Source organism: Sclerotinia sclerotiorum, genomic scaffold (genome assembly GCF_000146945.2).
Source record: "Sclerotinia sclerotiorum 1980 UF-70 scaffold_4 genomic scaffold, whole genome shotgun sequence".
Taxonomy (NCBI): domain Eukaryota; kingdom Fungi; phylum Ascomycota; class Leotiomycetes; order Helotiales; family Sclerotiniaceae; genus Sclerotinia; species Sclerotinia sclerotiorum.
Window position 1 is genome coordinate 376,923 of NW_001820832.1, and position 20,673 is coordinate 397,595.

General features: G+C 42.3%; 10 protein-coding genes across 10 annotated transcripts; 6 read left to right on the forward strand and 4 right to left on the reverse strand.

The window, feature by feature from the left end:
• Positions 1-1,141: 1,141 nt before the first annotated feature.
• Positions 1,142-1,231, reverse strand: SS1G_03243 (predicted protein; the record flags this gene model as incomplete). Its single annotated transcript, XM_001595104.1, has 1 exon — positions 1,142-1,231. One exon carries the CDS (start codon positions 1,229-1,231, stop codon positions 1,142-1,144), a length of 90 nt encoding a protein of 29 aa, XP_001595154.1.
• A 1,222-nt stretch (positions 1,232-2,453) lies between these two features.
• SS1G_03244 (predicted protein) lies at positions 2,454-2,639 on the forward strand (the record flags this gene model as incomplete). Its single annotated transcript, XM_001595105.1, has 1 exon — positions 2,454-2,639. The coding sequence occupies one exon, from the start codon at positions 2,454-2,456 to the stop codon at positions 2,637-2,639; it is 186 nt and encodes a 61-aa protein (XP_001595155.1).
• A 410-nt stretch (positions 2,640-3,049) lies between these two features.
• SS1G_03245 (predicted protein) lies at positions 3,050-3,497 on the reverse strand (the record flags this gene model as incomplete). Its single annotated transcript, XM_001595106.1, has 2 exons — positions 3,050-3,294; positions 3,470-3,497. 2 exons carry the CDS (start codon positions 3,495-3,497, stop codon positions 3,050-3,052), a joined length of 273 nt encoding a protein of 90 aa, XP_001595156.1.
• A 392-nt stretch (positions 3,498-3,889) lies between these two features.
• On the forward strand, positions 3,890-4,106 carry SS1G_03246 (predicted protein; the record flags this gene model as incomplete). The annotated part of the gene is made up of 2 exons (XM_001595107.1): positions 3,890-3,924; positions 4,043-4,106. 2 exons carry the CDS (start codon positions 3,890-3,892, stop codon positions 4,104-4,106), a joined length of 99 nt encoding a protein of 32 aa, XP_001595157.1.
• Positions 4,107-4,582: 476 nt separating this feature from the next.
• SS1G_03247 (hypothetical protein) lies at positions 4,583-6,422 on the forward strand (the record flags this gene model as incomplete). The annotated part of the gene is made up of 3 exons (XM_001595108.1): positions 4,583-4,953; positions 5,004-5,307; positions 5,358-6,422. 3 exons carry the CDS (start codon positions 4,583-4,585, stop codon positions 6,420-6,422), a joined length of 1,740 nt encoding a protein of 579 aa, XP_001595158.1.
• Positions 6,423-7,294: 872 nt separating this feature from the next.
• Positions 7,295-8,622, reverse strand: SS1G_03248 (mitochondrial 54S ribosomal protein YmL35; the record flags this gene model as incomplete). Its single annotated transcript, XM_001595109.1, has 2 exons — positions 7,295-8,052; positions 8,103-8,622. The coding sequence occupies 2 exons, from the start codon at positions 8,620-8,622 to the stop codon at positions 7,295-7,297; spliced, it is 1,278 nt and encodes a 425-aa protein (XP_001595159.1).
• Positions 8,623-9,143: 521 nt separating this feature from the next.
• SS1G_03249 (mitochondrial 54S ribosomal protein YmL6) lies at positions 9,144-9,779 on the forward strand (the record flags this gene model as incomplete). Its single annotated transcript, XM_001595110.1, has 1 exon — positions 9,144-9,779. The coding sequence occupies one exon, from the start codon at positions 9,144-9,146 to the stop codon at positions 9,777-9,779; it is 636 nt and encodes a 211-aa protein (XP_001595160.1).
• Positions 9,780-10,907: 1,128 nt separating this feature from the next.
• Positions 10,908-11,270, forward strand: SS1G_03250 (predicted protein; the record flags this gene model as incomplete). Its single annotated transcript, XM_001595111.1, has 2 exons — positions 10,908-11,114; positions 11,235-11,270. 2 exons carry the CDS (start codon positions 10,908-10,910, stop codon positions 11,268-11,270), a joined length of 243 nt encoding a protein of 80 aa, XP_001595161.1.
• Positions 11,271-14,988: 3,718 nt separating this feature from the next.
• SS1G_03251 (predicted protein) lies at positions 14,989-15,709 on the forward strand (the record flags this gene model as incomplete). Its single annotated transcript, XM_001595112.1, has 3 exons — positions 14,989-15,141; positions 15,355-15,457; positions 15,636-15,709. 3 exons carry the CDS (start codon positions 14,989-14,991, stop codon positions 15,707-15,709), a joined length of 330 nt encoding a protein of 109 aa, XP_001595162.1.
• Positions 15,710-16,761: 1,052 nt separating this feature from the next.
• Positions 16,762-20,474, reverse strand: SS1G_03252 (hypothetical protein; the record flags this gene model as incomplete). The annotated part of the gene is made up of 3 exons (XM_001595113.1): positions 16,762-17,957; positions 18,005-20,290; positions 20,351-20,474. 3 exons carry the CDS (start codon positions 20,472-20,474, stop codon positions 16,762-16,764), a joined length of 3,606 nt encoding a protein of 1,201 aa, XP_001595163.1.
• Between the last annotated feature and the right edge of the window lie 199 nt (positions 20,475-20,673).

Here is a 20,673-nt window from a genome sequence, read left to right on the forward strand (position 1 = left end):
TTTTGAGGTGTGTTTGTTCTAAAAGGAAATGATTGATTGATTAATTATATAGAGTACTTGATTAGATAATTATATAAAAATTTGTAAACTAGAGTATATTATTTTAGATTTTATATCTAATACCCGCGTGTTACGAGGTTTGCCGTCTAAATCACGTGGAAGTGCTCTAGGCTCTCGAGGTGGTTTATAACTAGGCGTCAAGCAGGGACTTAAGTAATGACCATAATGATATGCAATTCGTAACTAATAGTAGAGTATACTAAATGATTGATCTTGAGCACGAAGCTCTACAAATGGAAACCTATCCTTTATATAGAACTTCATACTCTACTGTATTCCTTTGGATCTCTTGGATCTACTGGATCTAGAGTTTAACTCTCTAGATCCTCTAGATCCCCTAGATCCCTCACGTGATTTTAATCAGAACATATGTCTGTGCTTGCTGAGGGTGGGGAGACTCTATGAGTCAATTGCCATACAATTTTGTATGTGAATCGACTTGCTTTTCTACAGGGTCCAAGCTCATATGGACATGTTGACTGTTACTTCGTAATAATTTACTAATAGCTTTACAACGATTCAATATAACTTAAATTTCAGTAAAATGATACTTTAATAATGAGATACTAGACTTGCTTGACGAGGTCTTTAATCGCAAATAGTTTTAAGCGAACCACTCAAATTTTAACAAGATAGACCTACCTTTAATTGAATTATAACTTTCTCAATAATGACTCAATTATTTAATTTTAACATTGTCTTAGCTGTCTTAGCTGATAATACACTAAAATACAATAATTCAAGATCTTTAAGCTTGATATTAGCTCATGAAGTATGCGTGCACTTAATTTGAGACCTCACCGGGTATCGTTTGACTAAATACATTGACATCAGTTGCCCGCGGAAATACCACAAAATATCATCTGTAGCAGTTCAGGCGTGCTCAAACCTTTAGATTAATATTCAGAAGCGGCCGAAAAGTCTAATGTTCTAATAATCTAAGTAATGCTAGTATTCACGACGTGATACTAAGACAGGTAGTAGGCTTGAAATGATGGGTGTCTTAATTGAGCTGGCGGAAAATAACCTTGAATTGAATTCAGATACAATAATCACAGTTACAAATAGGGAGTCTATAACTTCATTGAGTAGTTTCGAAGAGGTTTTTATCGACGCTCTGGGAAACAGCTTCGGCCTGAGCCTGAGCTCGTTTCTGAATTTCGACCACCATATTGTGACCCCGTTCTAAACTCGTCATGATCTTTCCGTTTTGCTCGCGATGAGGAATTAGGGGACTATTGAACACCTTCATTAAGCTATTGTTTTCTGGACGAGTAGCAATAATTGCACTCATACGATCATAGGACCACTTTCCTTAAGACCTTCCACTCTTCGACTGAAGTTGTAGAAACTCGAGTGTTCGAACCAAAATGGATCCGGACTGCATGTCATTTTATTACAAATTATGTGGCATCCAGACTCAAGAAATTGTTCATGATTTCTTTCCGATTTTCATAGGTGAACTTATAATCATGCCCGTTGGCTGTAGCTATATCTGGTTTTGCGAGACTGTTTCGACACACTAGGCATGATGCGTTGATAGCAGTGGTGTTGTTGCTAGTTTTAGATGTCTCCTGCATCATGTTTGCTAGCCTTCGAACTTTTTCACTAGCACTGCAGGAAGTTAGATGCTGACGATGAATGTAGCACTAGACGGATTCTCGTTTTTGTAATAACCAAAGCTTGATTGTAGTAGATAAGAAATCACCAATTGAATGCTGGAGATGAATGAGAAGTATGGGTACAAGGACATGACTAGAGCTCCTTCATAGTGTCGTGCTAGATCAGATCATCCCGTACGTATACCTTAGCATCCAAGGCTCTAAGATCACATATACACCACCCATCAATAGTTTCAGTTTTAGAGGTAAGTCCGCTCGCCAGCTTTTGAATCAATGATGTGAAATTGTCTAAGAATGGTGCAAAGTAAAACTACTACAGACCTCGAATTTCAAGGAATATCATGAAGAGATTTTTTGCGTGACAATATCTGTAGAGTCTGCAACTCATCCGATCTCATCTCATCAAGAACCTTCTTACAAGCTTGATCCACTTTGGAAAGCGTTCATTTGGTTGTGCGGTTGTGCATCTTCCAGCTTGTGGATGATTATTGTACTAGCACGTTGGTTGATTGAGAATGACTTTTTCAGGTGCGACGGTTCTTAAATTGCAATCATCATATTTGGATTTAGCCGCCATAGTAACTCAAAACAACTCATGCTATTATTAAAGGTGCCAGTCTTCTTGTTGGAAATGATCAAGAAAAGTAGTTAACTTGTAATTACATTGGAGATACTACTAGTATTTTGGAGGAACTCCTCCGAAGTAAATGGCCCATGAAATCTTTTCTTTCTTGTCCTTCACAACTCATCATCGCATTACAAAGCCTCGGCATGCTCTGTGCTATTCACGGTTATATCTGCTGGGAGGCCATCTCTGGAAAACCGCTTGGCACACTACTCAGGAAATCCTTGCCAAAAGCTAGTGTTGATACCAAATTCTATAGAGTACCATTAGAATACAATAGTCTCGAAACCGATGAGGTCAACTTACCATCGGACCATATCTTCACTCTTTAATTTTTCTATGACTGATGCTTCACAACGCACGACTTGCTTGCCAAACCATTCCTTTCGCCATCTCAAGATCCCTAAAAGTGACATTCTTGAGTCTTCAGAATCGGAATAACGAACTCGAGTACCGCCTCAATATGGCATTGAATATACGACCGACCAATCCGACGCCTATCGAGCCTCATCGTAAGCCGTATCCTATACCGAAGATAAATAAGAACGGACCTTATGAAAACCTAGGACCACTGAATACTCGATCTAATCTTGAAGGTACTATTCGCTAAACGTCTGTGTAGTTTCTTTCCACAAATTCGGATAATTCTCAACCAAATCATGTCGGATGGGTGTTTTAGCGTTATGTGGTAGAATGCTCTAAAATCTACCCTTAGCTTTTGTCCTCCCATCGGGCAAGATGGTCAGAATATATGCTCGAGATGAGGAAGCTTGCAAGCCATTAGATTAATCATTTTGGCTTGAGATACTTCAATATAGAATGGGATCTGGTCACGGAATTTGTGATAGCAAATAAAGCCTCCGGATATAGCAGCCTCAATGGAGTCAAGAACACCCAAATGAGCAGACATAACTTCGGCATCAATTCTTAATAAAGCTTGAGCGGGAGACTTTGTCGGGTCATGGTTACGGCCCGAGTCGCTAAGTACTAGAAAGTGAGTCAGATTTACTGAATCGAACACGCGGAGTGTGTCAGAGTGAGATCAGTTGTATTTGTGTATTAATCGCCCGGAGAGTAATGACATGCTTCCCGTCCGCTATTTTGAGCTAGATTCAATAACTATATGAAGTGTGCTAAAACTTATCCTATGCAGAGTACTCACTCATCAAACCCGCAATAACATTTGGCATACCGTGAAATAATTGATGATTAAGATGTGCCGTTCTTGTATGGCAGTCTCGAAAAGAAAAGGAAGATCAATAGGCAAATGGAATGTATCCGGGTCGACATGCTTACTTGGCAAGCTAGTTTAAATAATGTAATGAACAAAACATGACTTGCATCCTCACGCTAACATCAAACTTCGAATATGTAAACCATGTACAGAATGAGTTGATAGCCTTTTGGCTATAGACATTACCCTAAGATCTATTCTCTGGTAAGAAATAGATGACAACACCATAAAGCCAAGAACACTCCTGAAGTAAGTAGAGCCCTATAAGGGACATTTGTACTCGGGTCCATAGCTTTGGAGAGAATGTGTTGTTTTCACATTCTTTCTGTTGGACTCCGGTAGCTCAATATGACAAAGGTTGCAGCTGTTGCTTTAGTACGGAGGTACGTGCATGCTGGTACGTACTATCTCGGCTAGCGTCACATCTTCGGGAATCTTTCACATCATCTAACAACGACGACAACAACAAGAGCAACAACAACTGATAATTGCCTGCTCAAGTGGAAGAGCAGCAGATTTACCCCGTAAAGCAATACCAAGTTATCAAACAGTAAGGAGATTTTAAGACCTCCGCGGAATAGTCAGCATTTCATCTTTTATCCAATCAAATGCGATCAATCTTACAATATCACCTAACTCCGATATCTTATCAGATTTTAGCCCGAAAAACATCTCCGACAAACATCTCCGAAACTCCGTCAGGTCACAATGTATTGGCAATGCTATGCGCAAACGCGTCTATTTTTCTTTTCGAGAACGTATCTTGGCCAATACCAACCAGAATTGTATAATCTTTCGGGAATCATTGAGCATTATGGCCGATTCAATTCACCCAGACTCCTTTTGCTTTCAAATCTCGCATGAATCATGTCGTTCGGCACGGCACATGAAAGGCAAGCCGGAGGTATCCCTACTTCGCCAACTTATATATTGATATAGTATTTTCTACTCCAATGCTTCATTATCTCCATCACTCTTCATCTTCTCAACTTCATTCACATTCTCATTCACATATACCGTGAGAGCTGTGGAAAACCAACAATGTCTCCAAATACGGCAGAAACTGCTTCCCAACCGGGTAGAAACTCCACACTCGCCTCCTCAATCTCATCCTTAGATGACAAACCTGTGAGGCCCGAAGGATCGGACGGGGATGCCTTTACAACAGATTCAGAGAAGGGTCCAATAAACAGCAGTCCACCCCCAGCACCGGAGCACGTGAGAACAGTTACTGGTTGGAAATGGGTTCTCATTTGTGTTGGCTTCTATGTCGCTACTTTCTTGTATGGCTTGGACAACACTATTGCCGCTGATATTCAATCCGCTGTACTCGGAACTTATGGTGATATTTCAAAGTTATCTTGGTTGGGTACTGGTTTCCCGCTAGGATCCATTGCTACGATCCTTACTATGTGAGTATGACATCCCTTGACGATTATGTAGATGCTGATTATATTCTTAGTGGTAAAGCTTATAGTACTTTCAATGTCAAGTGGACCCATGTCATTTCAGTTATCATCTTCATCGTTGGTAGTGCTGTATGCGGTGCTGCTCCAAACATGAATGCGCTCATTGTTGGAAGAGTGATTGCTGGTGTAGGAGGAGCTGGAATGTACCTCGGAACCTTGAACTTGGTCGCCATCAATACTACCATTCAAGAACGCCCTCTCTATCTTGGAGGCGTTGGTATTACTTGGGGTCTTGGAACGATTCTTGGCCCTGTGATTGGAGGAGCTTTCGCAGATTCAGGAGCAACCTGGAGATGGGTAAGTATCCCGCTAAAATGTCAACTCACAAATACTAACAGGCTCATAAGGCTTTCTATATCAATCTTGTCATCTTTGGTATCGCAGTGCCGGCTCTTCTTTTGATCCCATCATTCGACCCACAGCCTGACCTAGACATACTCCACAAAGTCAAGCATATTGACTGGATTGGAGCTCTGTTGAACGCTGGTCTCTTTACCTCATTCGTCATTGCTCTTACCTTTGGTGGTGCCAACTGGGCCTGGAATGATGGTCGCACCATTGGTACATTCGTCGCCTGTGGAGTTATCTTCATCCTTTTTGCAATCCAACAACAATTTTGCATTTTCACCACACCCGAGGATCGACTATTCCCAGTCCAATTCCTCAAATCACGAACTATGATTCTCCTATTCATCTGTACCGCGGCAGCAGGAACAGCGCTCTTCGTTCCTATCTTCTATATCCCCCTCTTCTTCCAATTCTCCAAAGGAGACGATGGAATTGAAGCCGCTGTCAGACTCCTGCCATTTATCGTCCTCTACATTGTAACTGTCATGTCACAAGGAATACTCATGCCCAAGGTAGGCTATTACTGGCCATTCTTCGTTCTCTGGGGTATGTTTGCTCTCAGTGGAGGCGCTGCAATGACCACAGTCACCACCTCCACAAACGCAGGTTCCATCTACGGTTGGAGTATTCTCATCGCCATTGGTTGCGGTATGACCACCCAAGCTTCATACAGTATCGCACCCGCTATCCTTGGTCGTGATGGTCGCGGTCAAGAGGTCCCTGCCTCAATTGGATATATCAATGTAGCTCAAATCGGTGGTGTGGTCATTGGTCTCACGGTCTCTGGTACAGTCTTTCAAAGTACCGCATTTAGAAACGTCAACGCGGCATTCGAAGGCCAGCATTTCTCGGCCGACCAAATCAGAAGTGCAATTGCCGGATCTCAAAGTGCGCTGTTTCAAAGTGTGTCGCAAGAACTGAGGGACAAGGCTATTGAGGGTATTGTCCAGGCGATTGACCAAACATATTATTTGGTAGTGGCTGGTGCGGCTTTGACGTTGCTATTGAGTTTCTTGTTGAAGAGAGAAAAGTTATTTATGGAGATGGCGGCTGTTGGAGGATAGATAGACGATGGGATAGGCCATAAAGAGGACTGGATGAGGTAGATGAGAATCTGGGAAAGGTAGATACCTAATGGTGTTTGTTAATTAATGATCATACGGTTGGACGAATTACACTACATCGCTTGCGGATATTAGGACAAAATTAATATCTGGAGCTCTTTGGGATGGCGTTATAGTATATATTATATATTTTTGGGAAGGGAATCCATGCTTGCATGCTGTTGGATTATGGAATGTTAAGACGAGATGTAATAAAGGATCATAGAAATTATTATTTAATCAATCTTTCTCTCTTAGTCACTGGACTCATGGCGAACTTTTCTGTCTGATTTTTACTAATCAGTAGGCATTCAACCGATTCCTAGTGTCTCATTTGGACCGTGAGGTTTTTTCCGTCTGGCTAACAAGTGATAATTGAGATGGTGCGAGAGTAGAAGGGCAACGGCAGCTAGATCCTAAGAGAGGAAATGTGGAAATTGTAATATATACTTCGATCAAAATGGCTCCTTCATTGGTTAAACTTCTTTTTAACAAATGGAAGCTCACTAGGAGTATTTTCTTCCAAAGTCCCCGGTTAGCTATCATTCCCAAAATAGGAATCCCAAGTTTGTTAGGTAATGACACGATTGCTTCATCATAGCTTTCAGGTATTCCTTTTGGGAGTGTCTATTTGAGGATATAAGGTTCCTTGTGAGAAGGAAAGAGGAATGATATAAAGGATATTTGAATTGTATTCAAGGTGGTTATTGATCTCAACACCATGAAAATATACCTAGTCATATATTAGTCACGGCCATACTCAGCTTGAGCATCATGAAGACCAAAGTTCAGCAGATATTACAAATATGATACATTTTTAGCTATCATAAATATTATCTCCTCAAAGGCTTATACTTATCACTAGCATGACGAGCCTCCCAACCTCTAGCCTTCTGTTTTGGCTTCAGCGCTGGGATTCTCGTCCTCTTGAACTCAAGATCCCATCCTTCGATTCCTGCTCTCTGCATAACTCCTTTAGTACCCTCATCCCATTGACTTCTAAAGAGTCCCAATCCTATGGGTTGTACATCATGTCTATCCTTGAAACCTCTCAAGTTAAATCGATCACGCTGATAAAATTCTTTGAGTCCTGCTACGTCCAGAATTTGTCCGGGTTTTTGCTCCAATACGAATACCGAGTATCGATGATATGGTGATCCTTTTTGCGCGAATGGTGGTAGCCATGGGAGGATCAATTGGCTTTCTGGGTTGACTTTAGATAGTGGTAATGAGTCTTGTACTGGGGAGATTGGAATATTGGCAGCGAGGTAATGACATCTTGTGTTAAAGTGATCGTTCTCCACATTCGGAACATCTGCATCCACAACCACAACACTGACGAGTCTCTCCCCTTTGTCAAAGATCTGAACCTTTAATCTGGCTGGAAACTCGCTGACTCTGGAATCCACATAGTCTCCCGGTTGAACATTCCGACTTTGGAAAGCGAGACGGACTTCGGCGGTAGGTTCGAAATGAGGAAGAAGATCAGGGACGATCGAAAATTGCTCGATACGTTGAACAATCACTTTGCGTTGATATTCGCGCCATTTTCGGTCTGCTAGGTAGCGGTAGATTGGTTTATTCATGTCACCTAAGAAATTTAGCAATGCGACAGAATAACAACTTTTGTATTTTCCATACCTTCACCATCCTCAAATCGCTTCTTGATCAAAGGATCATTGATGTCCGCCTGGATCTTTAAATACTCGATATACCTCCTTATACTGTCTAGTCTGGTCTGTTTCTGTCTCTCACCCCCGCTAATCGAAGCATCCTGTGCCTCCAAGTTCTTGAGCCTTAATCTCTCCTTCGCGATCATCTCTAGCTTTTCCTCTCTGTCCGCTTGTAAGATCTTTCGAGCTTCCTGGAAACATTGATATGGTAGTTGTTCGAACGGGATATTGGCGGAACTCTTCAGCGCTGCGCGACGACGTCTAGATCCTATAGGCATAATACCCTGCCTCATCAACTTCCGTTCATTTTCTGGCCTCACAACAGTCGCCGGGTCGAGACCAACTGGTGCTGCTTCCTGAACTGCAGCTTCTGCATTGAATGTTGTGGAGCTCGTAAACGTTCGTATTGATCTTGCAGATAGACATAATGACGGAGTTTTCTGTAGGCATCGTGCCATTGGCCCTACGGCCTTTTGACAAGGAGGCATGGCGATGTGGTGTTGATATGTGACGTTCTGACAAAATTATCGAAGGCCAATATCAAATATTGGCGGGACTTGCCGAGGAATTGCCGAGGAAATTTAATTTTGGCCTAGCCTCGTCGAGATTCATTGAAATCAACGACGACAGCGACCTCACAAAAATTAAGTCGCACGAATATGGCGACGAAAGGGCTTCAGAGCTTCACGAGAAGCTTGAATGCTTTCCGCACATCAATAAATAGTGCGAGGGATCCATTAACAGTATGTCGTATAGATTGCCGGCTGGGAGCGAACCTGAGTACTGATTTTACTATAGCAATGTCTAGCACCACAATTTACGAGGTCAATGGCAACAGAGGCGCCGTTACCGTCCAGTATCTCCCAAGGATATGAACCAAGTATTCTCACAAATACATCAGATATCGTATCTGATCCTTTCAGTACGTATTCCTTGCGAAATTCCTCTATCTATTCACTAACACCCCGCGGACCCCCCGGTTCTAACCACTATCTACAAATTCCCGACCATGGAACCTCTCCGTTTCCAATCCTACCCAAGTAAACATCTTCACCTCCCTCTCCGTCGAGATCTTCTTCATCGCGCTGTAATATTCGAAGGCGACAATACCCGTCAAGGAACTGCATCCTCCAAAACTCGCTGGGATGTCCATGGTTCTCATCGAAAAGTCCGTCCGCAAAAAGGAACCGGTAGTGCTCGTCTTGGCTGGAAGCAATCGCCATTAATAGTTGGAGGAGGAAAATCATTTGGTCCTCACCCAAGAGACTTCGGAACAGACTTACCGAGAAAAATGTACGATATTGCGTGGCGGACGGCGCTGAGTTGGAGGTATAGAAGAGGACAATTGATAGTTTGTGAAGATGGAATGACATTTGAGTATCCAAAAACGAGATATGCGAAGAAAGTTTTTGAAGATTTGGGATGGGGAAAGCAGAATGGGAGGACTTTGATTGTGACGGATGGTTTCAGGAAGAACCTGTCAAGTGTCGTGGACAAACATGATGCGACTGTGTTGGAAGTGAGTGATGTGGATGTTAAGGACTTGTTGGAGTTGTCGAGGGTTGTGATAGAGAAGAGTGCGTTGGATCACATATTGGAAGAGCATCAGAGTGATCTTGTTAAGAAGATTAGGAGTGCTGCGTGATGAATGAGCTATGGTAATATATTTCAAGCTCTTTCTCTTGTGTATAGAGTATTGTACGAGAAATGTAACGATTTCTAGATGGAAGGCATAGTATAGGTGTCTTGTCGAGAGAAGTCTCTATTGGTGAAAATACCGATGCTTGTTCGGCATACTTCTATTGCATCATGATATGTTGCAGGGGATATATGTAATTTTGGAGTTGATTGTATCTGCCACTACATTCAATAGTGTACAGGCACTATTTCCAACTATCCAGGCGCAGTCCAAGAATGAAGATTCTGAACGACTGCGTTCATATAAGACTGAAGAAGTTTGTGACGTTGAACCCAATCGAATAATCTTCAGTTGTGGCACTTTTCTGGGACGAATCGCACGACTAGGCTTGCTTCCGTTATCAAAATTCATCGTCATTGCCGTTTCTAGCTACCACCTATTTTGTACATGCGAGCCATTCTTTTCATGCCCGACGGGCTTTTTTTTGTGATTCCCACGTAAATTTTGCACTTCATCTACCTCTTTCTTCCTTACTGTCTTACAGAGCAATATCTCTTTCAATGCATTACTTTCAGATAAGTCCGATTTTAAAGTCCATGCATACGCACATCCGCACTTTTGTTTAAACTCTTTTAGCCCCTGCACATACCTACATTTACAAAAGTCACCAAGATACAGCAGAAAAAAATTCAAGGCCAAACTTTGCAACAGTATGAGAGCCTAGCTCCAGACACTTCAGCTCTGGATTTTCCTACCTTGTAGTATATTTATGCCATATTGTGCGTATGCGGGGATAGAGGTAAGCGCACGGCGGCGAAGTTTCAACGAGGAAGGACGTCAGCGTGCACTTTAACTCGGAAAAGCGGACACTCGGCTCGAGAAATTATGAATTTTACCATTTACTCGTCTAGTCTTATGGATTACTTCGTTGGGAATGTAGATATTTTGAGTGTATGAACTAGATGGGTGAACTATTCTAGGAGGCGTAATGCGATGCCGTGTGTGAAGGGCAATATTTCCCTTGGTGGCATTTGAATGTGGCGTGAAAATTGGAGTAATTTGCGCTTGTATGTTTTAGACGGGGTATTTAGCTCAGCTGATCGTCTTTCCTCTTCAGGCCCCTTAGTCCCAGTTATGCCCCGCGAAATTGGTTCCATCCTTAGCTCATTTGGACCCAAATCTTTTCGGCCTATCCGATCTCGCTTGTCAACTTTTCATGTATCTATCTATGTTTTCGGCAAGGGAGAGAATGTTTTAAGTTCTAAGTTGCCTACTATGGTGATCTCCTACATCTCTAAGTATCCTAGACACATCTCGGAGAACATTGAGATCTTTGAAGTAGTGAGGCTAGAATCTAGTACACAGAAAAGTTTATATTTAGCTGGAGTTGCCAACACCATCGTTATTATTGTTAACATTATAATAATTAAACATTGCACGCTTCTACATCTTATCTTCTAGTCCGAACTACTTGGGGACCCTGTATCAGAAATCTAGATATCTTGACAAGATGAAACTTGCAATACTAAGAATGGTCAAAAGTAATATAGATTGACATGCTGGAGTTGGAAGTGTCGAAGCTATGACTAGACCATGTAGTCGAAAAGTTTTTATGATCTTCCTACCTAAACAATTTAGCCTAGCACTTTCGTAAAAACCCAGGACCTGGTGACTTGGCAACCGCTCGAGAAATTTACTCGAGGAGGAACCTAGCTGAATTGCCACCCCGCAATACTCTATTACATAATATCACGGAAATTGAGTGTAAATAAAGAATTTTAAATGCCTGCTACAGGGTTCTAATAATATGCCCCTATTCAATATTGTTCTATGCTTCTAAATGTTCCGAATTTGGTCAAAGCTTAGAATTTTCTTTTTTTAGGGTTAGTTTCAGTTGATTTGCTCCTTGTAAACTTTTAACACATAGCTCGTAGTAATTACTACCATGAAGTGTGACTCAAAAATTTCATCATGACACCTCCTCCGAATGCAGTGACTCGGCAGTCGTGTTGATAGTGTAGGCTTACACCAGATAACATTGATTCTGTAGTGTCAGCGCGATCAAAGTGCCGTCTGCATTGGATATCTCATGCACGGTTGCGTGTGGAGTGTCACTAAAGCTATTGTGGAAACTTCGATGCAACTCGTATCATGATGCAGCGAATGAGCTTTGTATCATAAATCCGATATGACATCTAGTTTCAAGCTTTTGGCAGAATAGCAAATCACATGAAGGTGTAACAGGGATGTAGATTTTTTAGGGTAGATCAGGATTCATATCTGGATCGACAAATGGAACATTATGCCTGTCGATATCGAGAAGAGTGAGAAGCACTAACTTGCTGAGAAATCTGCTAAAAGAAACATCTAATGGAGGGGTAGTTTTCGCTAAATTAAAGGAGCGCAATAGCGTGTAGCCCGGGCCACATGGGGGACCGGCCACTACACAATTAGCATTATTAGCTTCATACTCTTGATGATCACTGGAGGCTAGAGCGTCTAGGTTGAAAGAGTACCAAATTTCCCCTCGTTCATATGACATAATCAATCTAAAAGGTAGTACTAGTGATATAGTTTAACCTTCATTCGCACCCTGCTTTTCAGGATACAGTCTTCTTTCCGAGGAAGTTTGTCCTATTTGCACTAAATGAACTCGCATGGCCCATTCTCATATATCTATATAAGGCTTGCTTCTTCTCTTCCTCATTTCTTTTTTCAAGCCTCTACAATCTGAACCGCAAAGGAGCAGGATAGGCCCTGATTGTGCCTTCAGCTCAAGCCCCAAGTATTTCTCAACAGCTCTTTTCTTTACTCAATTCAAATAGATGACTTCGATCAACAAAAATGTATGTGATTCATGATATCTTTTATCAGAAAGAAAAATGCTAGTAACTCTTTATCAGCTACACCGAAGCATTGAAAAGCTCAATTGATCCAGCTCCTCCTGAAAGTAAATGAGTTAGGTTGCCTCTCCAAATCTTCTCCAGAATGACAGGCCAACTTTTTCTCCTCTGCTCATCATTCAAGCTTAGTTCTACAGTCTACTCAGGAGGGAAGTTGACGATTTGATTCCTCCTCAAAAATTTAATGCTAACTTTTCTTTTTAAAATCATCCCAAAGTTTAGTGCTCGCTCATGCTGTTTAAAAAAAGACAACAGAAAGGCTGACTCATAGGTTCCCTTTTGAAATATCTAATGCTGCATTCCCTCTCGTATCTAAAACGAGATGGCACTTCAACAATAAGGCAAGTTAATTCATGAACTTTCCACAAGGACAATGTTGATTACTTTTTTCAACCCTGCCTATAAACTAAGATCTCAAACCCTCTCGAGAAATAGTCTTAATTGGTCGCACCCATGACATCAGTGAGCTAATTTCCAAATTTTCCTTTAGAAAATGCTAACTCATCCTCTTCCTCCAACCAACCCAAACCTTTAGACCCCAATTGACACAACTCTTTCCACGGAAGGAAAATTACAAAATAAGAAGGCAAGCTGATTTATGAACTCTGCTGTAAGATTAACATACTAATAATTATTGCGTCCTTGAAAATCAGATAAAACGGCACATCGGCAGAAACAATATTTCCAATGCCTTCTATTCTCCTGCATTTGACACAAGAGGATTAGGTGAAGGAAATAATGGGTGGCAGGCAAGTTAACTCATACACTTCAAGTCCAAAAATTATGCTAATCATTTTGCGCATATAATCTTTGACAAAATTTCTTGGAAAATCAGAAGAGATGGATTAACTGGTCAGGTGTCACCCTTCATCAACATCCTGGGTATGAGCTTTATGGGCGCCTAATATGGGCGGTAAGTCTTGAAGCACAACTGAACTGAAAGATTACAAGGAGAATTTATAGCTAATCATGAGATGAAATCAATTGATTTTTCTTAGGGCTAATCGCAGAGTTCCTTGATGCGGCGGAAGCTCGATAGGCTTTGGAAAAAACCTGTAGCAATGCATCCTGTTTGTTTTGCTGGGAGGAAGAAATATAAGAATCTTTAGCTTAGGTTTAATGGACAGATACCAACGAAATTTTGGGAGAAGGGTGGCAGGGTAGTAGGGTGGGGCGTGTCATGTACCATTTTTATTTCTGTAAGAGTTGTGCTTGTTTAAATAATAGTTTCTATGTATGTAGAATTCACAAGTGTTATATGATTAAGAGATGATATTTGACATGCGATGCTCCATGAGATTGTGAGATTAGGATGACATTGTAGACATAAAAACTACTTGTTTTGTTGTATAGGTTCTACAAACAATAATCTTCCTATCAATTGGTACATAACGCCTAGACTGACTCTGTGATCTGGAATGTATCATGCTATCTTTATTAACGTGAAGTTGATGAACATACAAGTAACCGAAAATCAACAAAGAATTGCTATTTTACATGCTATAAATTAAAGACCTAAATAGAGTAAGATCTAAGATTATAGCTCAAGGCACTAGCCCCGTAGCGTGACAACATCACCTTAGGGCCTAATTAAACTCAGCGTAACATGAGTGTTCCGACCCCATAAGTTCCCAATCTTCTGAGAGTGTCTTACCGAACTCAGATGTCTCCAAAAGTCAAAAATTTCAACGAGGAGCGCTTGGCTCGAAATAGTTCAACTTCTTTTCCTATATTGTAGACTTGACGCAAGAAGTATCCTTCCTCATTCATAAACAGTCGTCCGAGCTCGAGTATACATCCTCGTCCCGAGTCACACGATCAGTATAATAATTCACCCAGATCACCTCCAAAATATCATCCAGCCTCATACAAACAAAAACTATACATTCCACCTCAAGTTCCTGGAGGTTCATCTTTTCAAATGTTTGGGATATTAAAAGTTAAACCATGTAACCTTAAATACCTATTCAGACGTCATGAACACTCGCCAAATTTAGTTTCCCCCCTACATTATCCTACAACATTCCCCCACTAACGCTAGCCTCTTTAGTACAAGGCTATCACATGCCCTCGCGTCCCCCTCGACGCGTTTTTATGGATTTCTTTTTTACACAAACCCACCAAACATCAACAGCTCAGCCTCGTCTCATCACACCTAATAAATATCCAAATACCCAAATACCCTCAACCTCAAATATCTCAACTCGATTCAAATTCAAATTCAAATTCAAATTCAAATTCAAATTCATAACCTCAAACCTCCAATCCCCAAGATCCAGAGTATTCACCAAACCATCAATCAAAATCTCACCATGTCCGAAACCCCCAGCACTCCCCGCATAACCTCTTCTTATCTTAATTCCTTCACATCGCGCACCGTACGCATGGTGGGAAAGGTTACGCAGTTGAGGGGTGACCAGGCGAGTATTGATTGTGAGGGGCCTGTTACTGTTATTCTCAGTCGAGTGAGTTTTTTCTTCTTCATTTCACATACTCATGTCTCACTGTTCATATTTCGTACATCTATGTCCTCTATCAATTTCCTATTTATAATCCTGTTCATATCCCTATTTATATCTTCCCTCTCCAACTATCCCCCATTTCTCCTCCCATATTTTCCATCTAGCAGAAAATCGAAATAAAATCACGAATCAAAAGCTAAACTATCACCAAACCAGGATGCCCACCTTCAAGTCGGCTCCGCCGTCGAGATTGTCGGAAAAGTAAATCAAGATCTCAGTGTCAAAGTATTGAAAGCTACAGATTTCGGCACAAATTTCAGTACGATTTTTCTTTAGGCCTCTTGCCCTTCTCTCTCTTTCTCTCTTTCTCTCTTCCTCTTCCGTCATTTCCCACTTCCTCCCTTCCACCACACTCCTCATCCCTCTCCAGCATCCCTTCTTTCGCCCAACCATAGAACAACAAACAAACCCACTAACCCCCATCCCTTTCCACTTAGACTTCGCAGCAATGAACGCCCTAGTCGACGCAAATCACCGGTACAAAGAAATCTGGTACAGCGAGAACTCCTAAACCACCCACTCCCAGTCTATTCACACAATCGCATCAAGGGAAGAAAACTCCACACTATGACATTTGAGCTGCAATAGGAAGGACACTTAAGAGCAACGTTGCAGACAAGAGGATTTCCATTAATTAGAGAAGAGAGGAAGAAGGAGGTTATGAAATGAGATAGTAGGATGAGATAAGATATAATACGATACCTAGTACCCTCTCTACAGGCAAAGAGAGATATAAATATGGAGAAGTGGCTTGTAGGATGTAGGTAGGATGTGGATGTGGAAGCAGAGATATACGAATGGGATAGATGATGCATAGACGATCAGCGCTGCGATGATAAGTCTTACATCATATCATATACCTCTCTCCCTCTCTATCTAGAAAACAAATAGCAAGATGTTGATCTTCCCCCAAAAATACTAGATATACACATTTATACAAACGATACAAGACCGTTGCGTAAATATACCTACATGAACATAAACATGAAAATAAACATTAAACATCAAATCTCAAACAAGAAACACAGGATTTCATCACGAATTTCACATCCTCACTATGCCAATCCAAAACAGATAATCACGTATGACATAACATAACCAATCCATTGTTTTTATCCAACCTAGCTAATACACACAGAGCGACCCCTTCAATACTCCAACAACAAGTGACCAACTAGCTACCCAAAAAAAAATCGTAAAGCTTCGCTGATATCATAACGCTACTACTAATAACTACCTATATATACTTAGGTAAGTATCTATACAATCGCAATGTAGTAATTTTCGCCGACCAAAAATTTTCAATCTCAAATCCCAAGATCCCAATACTCCGCAAACCCAGACACATCATCATATGCATTTAACTCGGAACGAATGACAAAAAACGCCGCGCTGTTGGGAAAGTTAGGAATTTCCGTTCTTTCCCATACCCATGTATTCCAACGCTACCCAAGAAAAAAAGAAAAAAATCCAAACACCACAATAATGCAACCCATCAATCATGAGAAAATACAAATTCAAGTTCGTGTTATTTGTTCGTAAGTGAAAGACGTAGTGAGCGAATTAGGCCGTCTCATCTGTTGTTGTTTCCTCCGTCGGTTCCTGCTTGATCTCCACATTTTTTTCCTTTTGCTTCTCTTTTTCATTTGAGACGGAATCAAAACCGAAATTATCCCAGTCAAGAGGTCCTCCCGCCGAAGTATTATTAAATCCAGGAAATATACGGGGTGGCGAAGAAGGCATTGGTACATCTGTTGAAAAGAAATCTTCATCGTATTGTTGAAGATTGTAAGATCCATTTTCGAAGCTAGGAAGATCAGGTAAATTATCAAAATCGAGGTGTTGAGAGGGGGAATGGATAGGATTGTCAGACATGAGCTGATTCAATTGGGCAGTAAATGGTGACTCGAAAATAGCATTGCCACGAGGAGTTCGGCGACTTGATCCAGGGGTTTTGCTTGGTGTTTTTGGAGGTGCCAAAAGATGGCTTGCCGATTTGACCGAGCGACTAGATCTTGTTACACTCCTGGTGATGGGCCTATGGCTTGGAGTTACTCGAGTTGGAGTTTTGAATGGATTTGCGACTGGGGTTTTTTGAATTGGCGTGGTTGGACGAGCAAATTGCTCCTCAATTAATCTCATAAGTTCAGCTTCCTCTTCTAGATCAAATGGTGCCGAACAATTCTCCTTGTTCATCGTTCCACTGACTACATCTTTGGCGTTGTGAATGTCAACAGCAATTTGAACGAAATTCGCAGTAACTTCGCCTAGGACTTTAGGGGATGAATCTTTACGTGGTGAAGGAAACAAAAGTCGCCGTGTGGTGTCCCCTTCTGGCCCATCTCCTACTTCAACATGGCTGTTATGTGTCCACCTAGCTGGACTAGATTGTAAAGCCCTCCTTAGTGCCGCGGAAGCTGAATCTGAGGTCATTGCGTTCATCTTCTTAGTAGGACGGAGACTGTTTGCTCGGCGCACTCCGTTTGGACGATCATTACCATTGGATATCTGATTGGCAGAGTTTAACCCATCGAGGTCAATGGGGGACATACGGTCAGTGCCAGAAGGAGCCGCAGGCTGTTGATAGAAGGCATCGGATGGGGGTAAATTGATCTCTGACTGTGGAAAATTTGCTTCAGATGTGGGCATAGTAGTAGCAACCTTAGCTTTGGAAGGTCGCTTTTTCTTTGTATCCGGGTCTTTGCCCCACTTTGCTTCTGGGCGTTGAGACTTATACTTCGACATCCAAATACCACAAGCTATGATAATTAGTGACTGAAAATCTCAAAAGCTATTTATAACTTACGATTGCAAAGAATGAATGCCTTGTACTGTTTTTGATCTTCACCAGCAGCAAGGGCTTTTTTAATGAGGAGATACGAGGTGGGAAGTCCGGTGTCATCTCTTGAGAGAATGTTAATTGCTGTCACTCTTCCAGCTTCTTCAGAGTATTCATGGTAGCCTGGAGCACCTTGACATTCTTGTGACCACGCTCTGCGCCAAGTTGGAGTTTCTATAGCGCCGCAATTCTCACAATACTGGGGCATTTGTCCATTTCTGAGGGCATTCTCCAACTTCTGCTTAATAGACGCCTTCTTAGCTTCTGTTTGGCTAGGTGCATTGGGAGTTTCAGTCATATAATGTGGATTTTCAGACCAGGTTTGAGATCGCTGAAACGTAGGTGGAAGAATGGGTTCATTCGCAGGAATAGCTGGAAGAGCCATGGATCCAGTGGAAGCGGTCCGAGAAAAGTTTCCGGATGCTGGACGAGGCTGAGGCGGTGGAGGTCCTGCAGGCATTTGGGATATTGGTTGGTTTGTGAACTCACTGGTTGGTGGCGTGGGTAAATGCAAAGTCGGCGCTGGTGGATCCATACTGGGAGCAGTTTGGACCTGAGAAGGCGGCCGAGAACTGGGACGGGTATCTGGCTTTAAGGGGGGTAATGACTGCCCATCTTCGGACATGATACTATTCCGTCTAGATTTTGGTTGTACTGACTTGGGAGGTTTTGGTTTAGCCTGCTCACTGAGAAGCATCCGTTTAGGGAGCAGTTCCATGGGACCTGGTGTTTCTTCTTGGATATGGAATCCACCATTAAGATTCGAATTTGTAGGCTGCATTTTGCGAGGCCCTCGCCGTTTGGTGCTCTTTTTTGCAACCACAATATCCTCTTCATCGATTGGGCGCGAGATTTCATCATCTTCTCCAAAAAGATCATCGAGATCATCTAAATTACCGCTCATGAAGCCAGAATCTAACCTAGGCATAGGTGGCAGCGAAGGACTCGAAAGGCAAGGGGGGCTTGATCGTATTGACGGAGTGACATTTCGTAAGACTGGTGGGGATGATGCGATGTCTTGAGGTGTAAATCCTGGACTAGCAACCTGTTCCGGTGAGGGATGGGCTGATTCAATTGAGAGTCTGAGACGATCTTCTGGGGGGAGTGAAGGTTCTAATTGTGAATAAGCTGGTGAGTGTGCTTGAGGCGTCTCTGATTGAGGATTCGACCCCTGTCGAAGCCCACTTTGTGACTGCGGTCTGTGCTGATTGACTGGTTGTGGTAAGATTGGTACTGGGGTGGGGGATCGAGGAACTTCCTGTAAATGATTACCAGCTGCTAAGCCTCCAGACGGAGCTAGCGGTCTGAAAGCACGTATAGAACCTGCAGTACTTGCTGTGACTCGGAGTGAGTCAGACCCTGACCCAAATGCCGACCTATTACTCCAGTCCGCCTGAGTAATCTTCGCCCTTCTCTTCGGAGCGGGGCCATCTTCTCCCTCCGTCCCTTCTTCATATCCAGAGGTATTGCCTCCAGTTTCAGGGCGTGGGTTCTTCGGAGGGCGACCACGTCTTCCCCTCTTCACAGTCGTCCTAGAAGGGGGCCTAGCGATCTTAGGGTCTCTGGCAGCAATCGGTACTGGTTCCTCACGCACGGTTACAGGTGCTGGCGGTAAATTTTGATTATAAGGATTTACCGGTGGAAGACTGGGACTGAGAAGCTGATTGACAACTTCTATGCTAGTTCCTTTGTTATTCGACATAGCAGCCGGGGTTGGTGTCCTATTCGACATTTGAGATGGGGCGTTTTCCTGCGATCTTGATAAAGAATTCCATTCTTGCTGATCATATCTTGGTGTTGCCATGTTTTGATGGGGATTTCCCATGCTGTTTCTATACTCCATTGGTGGAACTGTTTGAGGGACCAGACGAAGCTTGACCTCCAAAGTTTCCTTCACTCCATTTGCAAATAAACCCATGATATTCTTGCATACTCGTCCAGTAATGAGCTTTTGTGACTGATGTATCGAGTTATTTGGCATAGGAGGCATCGTCAAAGCCCGAGAAAGCATCCCTTGTCCTACCAGAGGACTATCATCTTCAGAAAAATCGTAGGCATAAACGGTAAAATCTCGGCCGGGTCGAGGAAGCAGTTCTGGGCTGCATTCAATAATTGCCTGTAAACATGTGTAAAGATCGATAACACCTATTGAATTCTTCTCGTCCATAGCGATAGATTGAATTTGGAGTACTTGCGGCCACCGTGCCAAACAATTGGTTTTGCATTCGTCATCGAAAGTGTAGAGTACCTTGACTATGGGATTCCTACTGTAAGCAATGTGATCAATTTAAAACTCTATAGCAATGTACCTACGTCTCATTGGTCTAACCATCATGCCATTTTCACCGGAATCATTGTTACTCGCTGGCGGAGGAGCTTGAGGTGGTTGATTCTGTAATTGAGGATTTCCCATTGGTACCCCTGCCGGAGACGACATGGTGAGCTTTCCTCAGCTTCAATACCTGGGTCCTAAAGCTTTGAAGTATTCAATCGTTGCGAAATTTGATCAATTAAGATTGTTGAGGTTGGTATAAAATCATCCATTAAAGGTTGGAGTGAAAATGTAAGGAATTTTGGTGGCCCTAAGGTATAAATTTCGCGTCCAAACGTGTACCGCTACCGCTGTTTACGCGTTG